An 11,507-nucleotide genomic window follows, 5' to 3' on the forward strand; every position below is an offset into this window, starting at 1 on the left:
CTTGCTCTGTCGCCCAGGCTGGAGTGAGTGGCACTATCACAGCTCACTGCAGCCTCAACCTCCTGGCCGCAAGCAGTCCTCCCACCTTAGCCCCCCAAGTAGCTGGGACTACAGGTGCATGCCACCACACCCAGCTAATTTTTAAAAACTTTTTTGGTAGAGATGGAGTCTCCCTTTGTTGCCCAGGCTTTTCTTGAACTCCTGGGCTCAAGTGACCCTCCCACCTTGGCCTCCTAAAGTCTCAGGATTACAGGCTTGAGTCATCACACCTGGCCTCTTTCCTTTTTAATGTGCTTAGCTGGTTTTGGTAAGAAGCTTACTCTGGCTTGATAGAATGAGTAGCAGAGTGTGCCTTCTTTGTCTGCTCTGTGGTGGAGTTTGTGTGAGGTAGGAATGATCCTTGATTGAAAGTTTGCTAGAACTTGGAAAAATCATTTGGGTCTGGTGTTTTCTTTGTGGGTATATTTTAAAATATTTATTTAATTCCTTTAATATATATGAGACTAAAAGGAGAAACTTTTTTTTTCTATAACCACAGAACACTTCTGACGTCAAATGTGCGGGTTTTCCACAACAAGTGATTCTTCAGTTCTCTGTGGACTTGAACTGGGTACCTACAATTTCATTCAATTCTGACACTACCCAGAGTGAGTGCAGACCCAGTAGGTTATGGGCTCAGTCCAACAGGCTGGTCCCCACTTCCGATACCAGTAGTGGGTATTTTTATTTTAGAGACAGGGGCTTGCTCTGTCGCCCAGGCTGGAGTGAGTGGCACTATCACAGCTCACTGCAGCCTCAACCTCCTGGCCTCAAGCAGTCCTCCTACCTTAGCCCCCGAAGTAGCTGGGACTACAAGTGCATCAAATGTGCAAGTAGTGGGTCTCCAGGTGATACATACTTCTCTCCAACTTGGCTGCAAATAGGGGATTCCCACAAAACCCTCCTCAGATTTGATAATTTCCTATAATGCATAGAACACAGAGAAACACTTTACTTAACATTTATTGGTTTATTATAGAATGAACAGCCAGATGAAGAGGTATATAGGATGAAGTCTAAAAGGGTCCCATACACAGGAGTTTCTGTCCCCGTGGAGTGGGGTAGATGTCCTGGCACATGGATGTGTTCACCAACCTAGAAGCTCTCTGAACCCCTTCGTTTGGAAGTGGAGGCTCCATTTCATGGGCACAATTGATGAAATCATTGATGATGAGCTCAGTCTTCAGCCTCTGTCCCCTCCCGGTAGGGAGATAAGGCTGAAAGTTTCAACCTTCTAATGGCATGGTTGGTTTCTCTGGCAACCAGTCCCCATCCTCTGCGAGTCACATCATTAGCATAAACTCAGATCTGTTTGAAAAGTGCTTATTATGTATAACAAAAGATATTCCCCTCACCCCTACCACTCAGGGAGTTACTAGCATTTTAGAAGCTCTGTGCCAGGAACCTGGGGCAGAGACCAAATGTGTGTTTCTTATGTCACAGGGACCATTTAGGATTTGTATATATTTATATACATACACATATATACTCTGTTCAGTTATGTTTGCTTTGAAAACCCAAATTTGTTCTAACATGGCTGTGATATTAGAGAACAAGTACAGCATAATGTGAATTTCCTATTACTTATACACCAGTTTTGTCCTTAAGAAACACTAGAGCTGGGAACGGGGGCTTGTGTGTGTAATCCCAGCTACTCAGGAGGCTGAGGCAGTAGGATCACCTGAGGCCAGGAGTTTAAGACCAGCCTGGGCAACAAAGTGAGAGATCCTGTCTCTACAGAACACACACACAAACACTAGGTAACAGAAAACTGTACCCAGCTGAACTGAGTTCCATAGACTACAGAAATGCCTACACCTCAAACATAGCAGGCAGCTATGTCAGGTCACCATGTGTTAATGAGCCACATCCATCCATATCTGGTGTTACAACTTTCTGTCCAGTGTCAGATAACTTTCACCATTTGATAATCCACAAACCATAACCCTTGTCCTCCTCCTGTCCAAGTACTAACCAGTCCCAACCCTGCTTAGCTTCCGAGATCAGATGAGATCGGGTGCATTCAGGGTGGTATGGCCATAGACTGCCCTTGACTTCCTTTGCTCAATCCACACTCAGTAGATACGGGGATGAGACAGTGGAGTTAATTGGAGCTAATCAAGGAGAAAGGAACCTAAGAAGACACCAAGTCTTTGGTTTTGGGTAGATTGGAAAGATGCTGATGAAACTGTGCCCTACAGGATTAAAGAAACTGTGACCAGCAGGAATTCTTGAGCTTATAGGATGGCAGATAAGAAAAGAAATAGAGCAGGGCATGGTGGCTCACACCTGTAATTCCAGCACTTTGGGAGACCGAGTTGCCTGGCCGACATGGTGAAACCTGTCTCTACTGAAAGTACAAAAATTAGCCGGGTGTGGTGGCTTATGCCTGTATTCCCAACTACTTGGGAGGCTGAGGTAGGAGAATTGTTTGAACCCAGCAGGCGGAGGTTGCAGTGAACAGATCACGCCACTGCACTCCAGCCTGGGTGACAGAGTGAAACTGTCTCAAAAAAGAAAAGAAACAGCTTGCTGAAACTCTCTCCACTTGTAATATAACAAAATTGGCTGAAATCAGTTGGCTGACTAGAGTTTGCGTAGAACATGCTTACTGATGTCACAGCCTGAATTTCCACCACATTTCATACTAACTTCCCCCCGAATTTGCACATGTGACCCAAGGGGAGACAAGTGTGCATCCCTGGAGATGTTCCAGACCTCCCTTTCCTTCCACCAATCACCTGCTAATCCCAGAACCCACCGTCTAAACCTTATATGATATCAGTGCTACCTTAAGACCAACACAGGAAGGACAGATTCAAGCTGGACTCCTGTCTCCTTGTTGATTGATTTTGTTTGTTGGTTGGTTTTTTATTTGAGACGGAGTCTTGCTCTGTTGCCCAAGCCAGAGTGCAGTGGCATGATCTCAGCTCACTGCAACCTCCACCTCCCAGGTTCAAGTAATTCACTTGCCTCAGCCTCCCGGGTAGCTAGTATTACAGGCGTGTGCCACCACGCCCGGCTAATTTTTGTATCTTAGTAGAGACAGGGTTTCACCATGTTGGCCAGGCTGGTCTCAAACTCCTGGGCTCAAGTGATCCTCCCGCTTCGGCCTTTCAAAGTTCTGGGATTACAGGCGTGAGCCACCATGCCTGGCTTGTTGGTTGATTTGTAATAAGGCTTTTCTTCTCTCAAAAATCTGATGCCGTAGTATTGGCTCTGTGTGCATCAGGCAGCAAGCTGTTTTGCTCAGTAACACTGATGTAACTTATTGAAAATGCAGGAGGCAGGTGTGCAGAGGTGATGTATTTTGGATGTATGATGTTTTAACTGCCTGAACACTGACATAGGCAGTTGGATCTGGGGCTCTGGAGCTCCGCAGAGAGCTCTGGGTTAATAAGAGTCTATAGTAGTGGATAGGTGGTGATAGTGAGTGGGATCACGTGGCCCTGAGAAGCCCACGATGGCTAAGGAGCATCAAAGGAGAAAGACGTGAAGGAAAAGACAGAAAATGAATGGTCAGAGATGCTGCAGAAGAACCAGGAGGGCGATGTCATGCAGTCCAGGGGAAGACAGGTTTTTTTTGTTATTTTGAGACAGGGTCTGGCTCCATTGCCCAGGCTGGAGTGCAGTGGTGTTATCTCAGCTCACTACAACCTCTGCCTTCCTGGTTCAAGCGATTCTTCTGCCTCAGCCTCCTGAGTAGCTGGGATGACAAACTCCTGCCACCATGCCCAGCTAATTTTTATATTTTTGGTAGAGACGGGGTTTCACCATATTGGCCAGGCTGGTCTCAAACTCCTGATCTCGTATGATCCATCTGCCTTGACCTCCCAAAGGCTCACACACTTACACTGCACCCAGCCCAAGACAGAATTTTGAAAAGGAGTTGTCAGCATTAATTGACTGGTCACTAAGGGTTTCCTTAGTCTGGTACTTGGTCACGTCTTCTCTTATAGCCATCCTGAGGTTTATGTAATAGTGTATACATTTGTTCAAAAAAAAAAAAAAAAAGAAACTGGGCACGGTGGCTCATGCCTGTAATCCCAGCACTTTGGGAGGCCGAGACAGGCAGATTACCTGAGGTCAGGAGTTCAAGACCAGCCTGGCCAACATGGTGAAACCCTGTCTCTACTAAAAGTACAAAAAATTAGCCAGGCATGGTGGCGGGTGCCTGTAATCCCAGCTACTCTGGAGGCTGAGGCAGGAGAATCGCTTGAACCTGGGAGGTGGAGGTTGTGGTGAGCCGAAACCGCGCCACTATACTCCAGCCTGGGCAACAGAGTGAGACTCCATCTCAAAAAAAAAAAAAAAAAAGAAGTGGAGGCTCAGTTTTGTTGAGTAAGTCAACCATGGTAAAAGAGGGAAGTAACATACAGATTACCATCTCCTTTTCTTTGATGCTGGGGTTCATCCTGTCAGGCTGCACTGTCTCAGTGTTGGAAGCCAAGCCCAGGTTTAACTGGTTAAGGAGTGAATAGCAGGTGAGGAAAAGGAGACAGGAATGGGAGGGGTGAGAGGAGAACAGTAAAGCAGATTATTTGGAGAGCAGAAAGCTAAGGGAACAAATAAAAGGTGGTGGTGTTTGTTTTAGGATGAAGGTGATAGGAACATTTGCTCATTCATTCAGCAAACATTCATATTGAACACTTACTTCTGGGCTCTGAGGAGCTATAGCGGTAAATGGGCCGGGCGCGGTGGCTCACGCCTGTAATCCCAGCATTTTGGGGGGCCGAAGCGGGAGGATTGCTTAAGCCCAGAAGTTCAAGACCAGTCTAGGCAACATAGTGAGACTCTCATTGCTACAAAAAAAAGAAAAATTAGTTGGGCGTGGTGGTGTGCACTGTAGTCCCAGCTACTCAGGAGGCTGAGGTGGGAGAATCACTTGAACCCAGGAGTTCAAGGCTCCAGTGAGCTATGATTGTGACACTGCACTCTAGCCTGGGCAGCAGAGCAAGACTCTGCTTCAAACAAACACAAAAAGACTCATTTCTACCAGCAAGTGAACTTGGGCAAGTGGCTTAATCTCTCTAAGCCTGTTTCCTCATCTGAGAATGAGAATAATGCTCAGCAGGGCTGCTGTGAAGAAGAAATGGAATGATGCCTTTCAGGGCATCTGCCCAGCTCCGAGCCCATGATAGCTCCTGTCTCTGGGCTTTAACTCCTGACTCCTGGAGGTTCTGACTCTGCAGAGGGCCCCTGCAGCTGCCTTTGCACCGTATAGCTCTGCTTCCTGCCACTGCACTGCCAGGAAATAATCGATAGCAGAGAATCTGGCACAAGCTTCTGATCCTGCCTGCATTGCCCAGGTTGCCAAAGCATAACATAAAATGATAACATGGTAGAAACTACATTGCCTTCTGTCTTGCCGGGTACTGTTTCCACGTGACGCATGATATCCCAGCATTAAGAAACGTTCTCTCCTGTTTTCAGTAGCATGCATGTGTGCTTGCTTGTGTGTGTGTGTTTGTGTCCATGCACAGTATGGGGAGGCAGAGCTTCCTGTCAGAAAGGGCAGTGCAGAGAAGCTGAGCCCAGCTCTTTCTCTGGTGCCCTGTGACCTCAGGAACCAGATACTCATGTCAGTGTCATAAGGGCCAGAGAGTTGAGGCATCAGAAAGACCGGGTCAGACCCCACACGCCCCCGGCGAGGTCGGGTTCCTTCTGCCACCGTGTTTGTGGAAGCAGTGAGATGCTTTCAGCTCTGAGGACTGCGTCATATCTAAGGACAAACCTGAGTTCTGGGCCTCAGGGGGATTGCTTCTCAGAGACGGCTGAAGATCTTGAGTGGACGGGGCCTAGCTGTGGGCTCAGGAGAGCTGAACCCATGAAGGAGGCAGGGGTGGGGGCTGGGGTGGAATGTAGGGGCGAGTCTGCACTCAGGCCCCCTGTTTAGGTGCCAGACTTCTCCAGGCAGGACTTGCTGGAGCATAACACCCCCCATGGCTTCCCCAGCCCTCCCCCAGCCCCAGCCCCCATGAGCCACCTCGGCGGCCTGCTGCTTTGAGCCACTCTATAGCCTTAACTTTGTGACTCCTCCAAAGGGAAGGAGGAACCCGCCCTGCTCCCACATGGTGTCCCTGGTCTAAGGACATGCAAGTCAGGGGTGTGTGGCTGGGGGAGCAGCCAGGTTCAAGGGCACCAGGCTTTCTCCCCTTTCCCTCCTCTGGGGATTCCAGTTGGGATGAGAGGGCTGTCCACAGTCACACTACACAGACTCAATAGCAGATCAACCCTTGAATTTGTTTTTGAAAAAATAAAAACCTCCGTGGATCTTTCTTTCCCTGAAAACATGGCCTCTAAAAAACTATAGTTCCCGTGCTTTTGTAAGATAAAATTTCAGAAAAATCTTTCCACACAAATAGGTTTTATTTGTGAAAATGCTGGATCTTTGCTGGCTCGATAGCCATTTCTGACCCTGATAGAAACAGTCGCGTCAATGGTTGGGAACTGGGAGAGGCTTGAGGAGCACCTCAGCGCCCGCCCTGCTCAGTCCCATCCCCACGGCTGTCCCGTTCTCCCTGGGGCCCGTTGGCCTCCCTGGGTCTGTCTGTGTCTCCCTAATCATACATCTTGGGCATGTCTGCCTGTCCACACTCTGCCCATTCACGTGGTGACTCTCACCTCTCTGTGTCCTCAGCAGATGTCCACTGGAGCCCTGGGACAAACAAGAGTCCTTGTGTCTGTCCTTCTGTCAGGGAGCTTTGCTGTCCACGCAGGTTGTTGGGCCTGGGGCTCCCACAGGGTCCACAAGCCAGGTTGGGCAGGAGCTTCCTTTTTCTAGAGGCAGGTGCTACTGGCCTAGTCAGGGACACAGGTCTATCTGAGATAGTCTGAAGGCAACAGACAGGAAATGCCAAGTGGGGTCCTGAAGCACAGGCCAGTCCCTTCAGGACATGTTGCCAAAGACTCCACATCCCAGGGAAGAAGACCGAGTGCTAAACTGCCAGGCCGGGTGCTGAAGGGTGGAGGAGGGCGATGTCAGACCCCAAGGGTGCTGGCTCCTGTGTCCATTCACAGTCCCCCTCTCAAGCTTTACGCCAGGCTGTAGCTGGTCCTCCTGTGGGAAAGGAAGGAAGCCAAGGGGAAGGATGGAGGTGGTGTGGGCCCTCCCCTCTGTCCTGCCGCAGAAACCCGCGGAAGGTTTGGTGGCTGCTCCTTGTCTTCCCAACAACTCCTCTTCAACTCCTCCCCTCCCAAGTCCTGTAAATAAGCTACAACCCTGGTTCTCCAGGTGCCATCAAGCAGTTCCCCATCCGCCTGGCCTTCCCTGACTGGGAAGCGTGCCCTTGGTATCTCTCTGCTGCAGAGCCCGAGGCCGTCACCCTGGGCAGGGAGTGGCTGATGATGGGACCACCCACTGCCTGTCCTGCGTGGGCCTGCATGATGTGTGCATGCTTGAGGACTTTATGTGGGTGAACATTGGGTGCTCATGCACATCTGCTGGGCCAGATGTGGTGATGCTGCAGCAGTGATTCCTTAGTACCTGCTTAGCCTCAGGCTCTGTGCTGGGCTCTTGGGATACAAAAAGGAATAAAACAGCCAGCCCCAGCCTTCAGGGTTCCCATACCCTCCCCAGAAGATCAGACAGTGAGTAGATCCTCCCCATCAGTAGGGTCGGTGTTCTGGTAGGGGAAGGACCAGGTCAGAGACCTGCTCAGCATTGCCCGTGGGAGGCAAGAGCCAAAGACTCCCAGGCTTCCACCCCAGGGGGAACCATGATGCCATTCACCAAGACACGGACACAGAAGGAGGAGCCAGCTGGGGGGACGATCAGTTCCGTTGAGGTTCATCGAGACTGAGTGCCAGGCTTGTGGGCTACTAGGTGGAAATGTACGCATGCCAGCGATATGCGGCTCTGGAAGTTGAGGGAAGCTCAGGCTGGAGGGGCAGCTCTAGCAGTCACCAGGCACAAGGGGTGCCTGAGTTGGGTCAGGCTAGCAGATGAGGTACTGAGGGGGCTTTGGAGAGCAAAACCAATAAGAGGTCAAGGAGGGAACCCTCACATACCACAGTCTACCAGGTGATCAAAGGAAGAAGACTGAGAAGGGGTGACCAGGGTAAGAGAAGAAAATCCAGGAGAAAAGGGTGACCCTGAGCTAAGGAGAGAGTGTCCCAGAGGCAGGACTGTGTGACAGCAGGGACATCTGCAGACTGGTGTTAGTCATTCCCCCAGCAGCGCACACTGTGCCTCCCTGGCTGCAGGGGACGTGCGGGGCTTACCTCCGAAGGCTCAGCCGGCTGGAGGCGTCCTGACGGGGCATCTTTGGAGTGGAGCCGACCATGAGGATGCAGAGCCCAGCAAGGATCATGCAAGTGGGCACGGCACCGATGAGGACCTTGAGGGTGACCACTACCTCCTCTGCCTGCTTGCAGGCCCCTGCCTTGTACCCCGAGAACCTGGAGAAACATCACCCAGCCATTAGGGCAGGGCCTGCTAAGCCTGGCACCCTGAGTGGAGGGGCCCCAGACACCTCACCCCATCCCCTCCTGAAACGTGGACTTCATTTCCTGGCGAGATCAGGAGAGCAGTGTCAAGGGGACAGACAGGCTGACCTGGGAGAGTTTAGAGAAAACTGAGAATGGGGGAGCTGGCCCTCTGTCTCATGTGCAGAGAAACATGGGGAAATGGTTCCCCACACTCTCCAAAGAGCAGCGCTTAGCCCTCAGGCTCATGGGTGCCCCGAGCTTGGTAGGTGGGGGGCTTTGCCCTCTTCCGCCCACTGGTCCTTGGTGCCTCTGCTGTATCCTGACCCTGGGACTCACTCCAGACTGAGGGTGGAGATGCCCAGGGCACATGCACCAGACAGCTTGGTGAAGAAGACGTAGGAGGAGTAGAAGATGGTCTCCAGGCCTGGCCCATGATGGTGCTGCAGCTGAAAGTCATCCACCACATCTGGCAGCATGGACCTGTGGCAGGGGCATTGAGTTAGCCCTCCTAGCCGCTTGGCCACCAGCAGCCTGTGAACTCTTTGGCGACAGAGGCCAAGGTGGAGTCATCCCTGAGTTCTGTGCCCAGGACCAGACTGGCCACCAGAGAAGCAGATGGCCTGTGTGCTTCTACCCCCGCCGGCCCCTGCCAGGCCCCCCACCATTCCTACTGCCTGGTGTCCTCTCAGGAGGGCTCTGAGGATGGAGCTGGTGGCCTCCATCTCCTGCACAGGCTGAGTGCAGGGGACCTGGGACAGCAGGTTGACATGAAGGAGGCGACACCCACTGTGGACACACATGAGGCCCCCACACCCAGCCTACCAGGGTAGCAGCAAGGACACAGCAATGCTCACGCCAGATACAAAGGCCACGACATAAGCCACAGGTGCTGTGGGCACAGCAGCCAGCAAGATCGCAAAGGGCACCATCGCCTGGGGAGACACACACACCAGCTGTCCCGCCACCTGCTACTTCGCGGGGCCTGCTCCTTCACACACGGCTCTTGACTGATGACCCCCGTGCCTCACCCTGTGCTAGGCCCTGAAGACTCAAGGGAACACAGCCCCGGCTCAGGTACCACGGTCACCTCCCTCGCTTCTCCCCTCCAGCCACTCCCAACCCTTAATTCCTGCGTCACTCACAGAGATCCCGAAGGCTGACGTCTTCTTCCCAAAGCGCTGGAGAACCCACTCCCACAGCGGGGTGCTCAGCACGGCTGAGACCTGTGAGCAGACAGTGTCGTCACGCCAGGGCCGTGCTGCCAGTGCCTTCACCCGGGACCTCAAGGCCTTGGCTTTTAGATGGTGTGCCTGGCCTTGGCCTTGCACCCGATTCAAACCAGTGGCTATGAACATTGTAATCCTGGCCCCAATTCTACCCTCTGCTGGAATACGGGTGACCAAGACCAAAGCAAAGTCCAAAATGTGGACCACCAGAACTCTGGCCACACATGTCCCCAACTCAGGGCCCCAAGTGACCTAGCCTCCACCACCCTAGGTCCCCTCACCAGGACGGTTAGCACCAGGCCCTGGACGTGGTCGTGTAGCTGGGAGGCATGTGTACAGAACAGGACCAGGTAGCTCTGCTCCACCTGAGGAGATGGACAGGAAGTGGGTAGGTGCAGGGCATGGCAGGAGCTCAGAAGTCAAGGGCAAGGACAGGGTCTCGAGTCTGGCCTCTCCATTGGGACTTTGACTTGCTGCTACCATCATACAGTCCCTTCCCCCACAAAGGACACTTGTCGCCAACACAGAGATAAACACCACTCCTAGGCCACCCTCATTACCTGCACAGCTGTGATCAGGTGGACCTGACTACGCTTCCGGTAATGTGAGAGGAAATCACCCGGACAGCCTCCTAGTGCCCAGGCCCTGGCCCTCCAGTCCCACATGCCCTACCGGGATCTCCCTCCCAGCACCAGCCCCTCTGAGCCATGTGCCAGCCATAGGTTTCTCCCTATAAAACTCAAGCCGAGACTGCACCCTGAACCTAGCAAGGTCTGCATGGCCAGCGCCAAGCCTGTTGGGGGCAGCTGGCCAGAGGTACCTGAACAGCAGCAGAGATGAACAGGAAGGAGATCACCAGCTTCAGGTAGGGCGGGTGCCGGGTAGTGAGGCCCAGCCCAGCCAGGAAACTCAAGCCTGGGCCTGAGGCTGGGGTGGAGGGGTCTGCAATGCAGGAGGGTGGCACCTTGGCTTCGCAGAGTTCAAAACCAAAAGCCACCCCCGAGCAGAGCCCTGTCCCTAGCTTCTGCTTCCCTCCTCACCACACCCCATACCTGGCCGCTCCTTCACCCCTAGGCACAGTAAACTGCTGCACACGGGGTAAGTCACCGCAACCACGGCGGCCGCAATGTAGTAGAGACGGGCCTGTGGGACAGGACAGGACTGGGGTGGGTGATGTCTTCAACCCCTGGAGGTGGTGACACCTGAGGGGCGGGGCAGGACTGCCTCCCAAATGGAGAGGAGGGAGGCACAGCCCAAGCCCAGGACATTGGGTCCCCACCTCCCAATCACCCCACAGGACAGCACACTCTCCGGGCCCGGGCTGCTCCTTCCACGTACCCCCTCTGCTGACCCTGTGTTCCCTGCATGGCAAAGAGGACACTGATGCCCCAGGAGCCAGAGTGCTCCCTCCCACATTCTATGAAGCAAACATTGACTGCTGCTGCCTTCTGCATGCTAGGCCCCGAGGCTCCAGTGATGAATAAGTGAGCCCTGTCCATCCACAGGGCTCAGTGTGGGGAGGAAGACAGATCCAGGAGCAGGCAGTTACAGCATGGTGAGATACATGGTAACTCAGATTAACGGAGGAAGCAGGGCCGGGTGCGGTGGCTCATGCTTGTCATCCCAGCACTTTGGGAGGCCAAGGTGGGTGCATTATTTGAGGTCAGGAGTTCCAGACCAGCCTGGCCAACATAGACCCCATCTCTACTAAAAACACAAACATTTAGCTGGGCGTGGTGGTGGGTGCCTGTCATCGTAGCTACTCAGGATGCTGAGGCAAGAGAATCACTTGAACTGGGGAGGCGGAGGTTG

General features: G+C 52.7%; 1 protein-coding gene across 1 annotated transcript in view; it reads right to left on the reverse strand.

The window, feature by feature from the left end:
* Window positions 1–8,258: 8,258 nt before the first annotated feature.
* MFSD2B (major facilitator superfamily domain containing 2B) overlaps window positions 8,259–11,507 on the reverse strand; it is a 13,143-nt gene continuing 9,894 nt past the window's right edge. The window contains exons 7-13 of the mRNA XM_011972720.1: window positions 10,748–10,838; window positions 10,516–10,637; window positions 9,977–10,060; window positions 9,612–9,692; window positions 9,292–9,401; window positions 8,806–8,949; window positions 8,259–8,439 (exon numbers count right to left, since the gene is read on the reverse strand). Of these exons, the coding sequence (XP_011828110.1) occupies window positions 8,259–8,439; window positions 8,806–8,949; window positions 9,292–9,401; window positions 9,612–9,692; window positions 9,977–10,060; window positions 10,516–10,637; window positions 10,748–10,838 (813 nt within the window). The remainder of the gene's footprint in view (window positions 8,440–8,805; window positions 8,950–9,291; window positions 9,402–9,611; window positions 9,693–9,976; window positions 10,061–10,515; window positions 10,638–10,747; window positions 10,839–11,507) is intronic.

This window comes from Mandrillus leucophaeus, unplaced genomic scaffold (assembly GCF_000951045.1).
Source record: "Mandrillus leucophaeus isolate KB7577 unplaced genomic scaffold, Mleu.le_1.0 Scaffold13, whole genome shotgun sequence".
NCBI classification, from domain to species: domain Eukaryota; kingdom Metazoa; phylum Chordata; class Mammalia; order Primates; family Cercopithecidae; genus Mandrillus; species Mandrillus leucophaeus.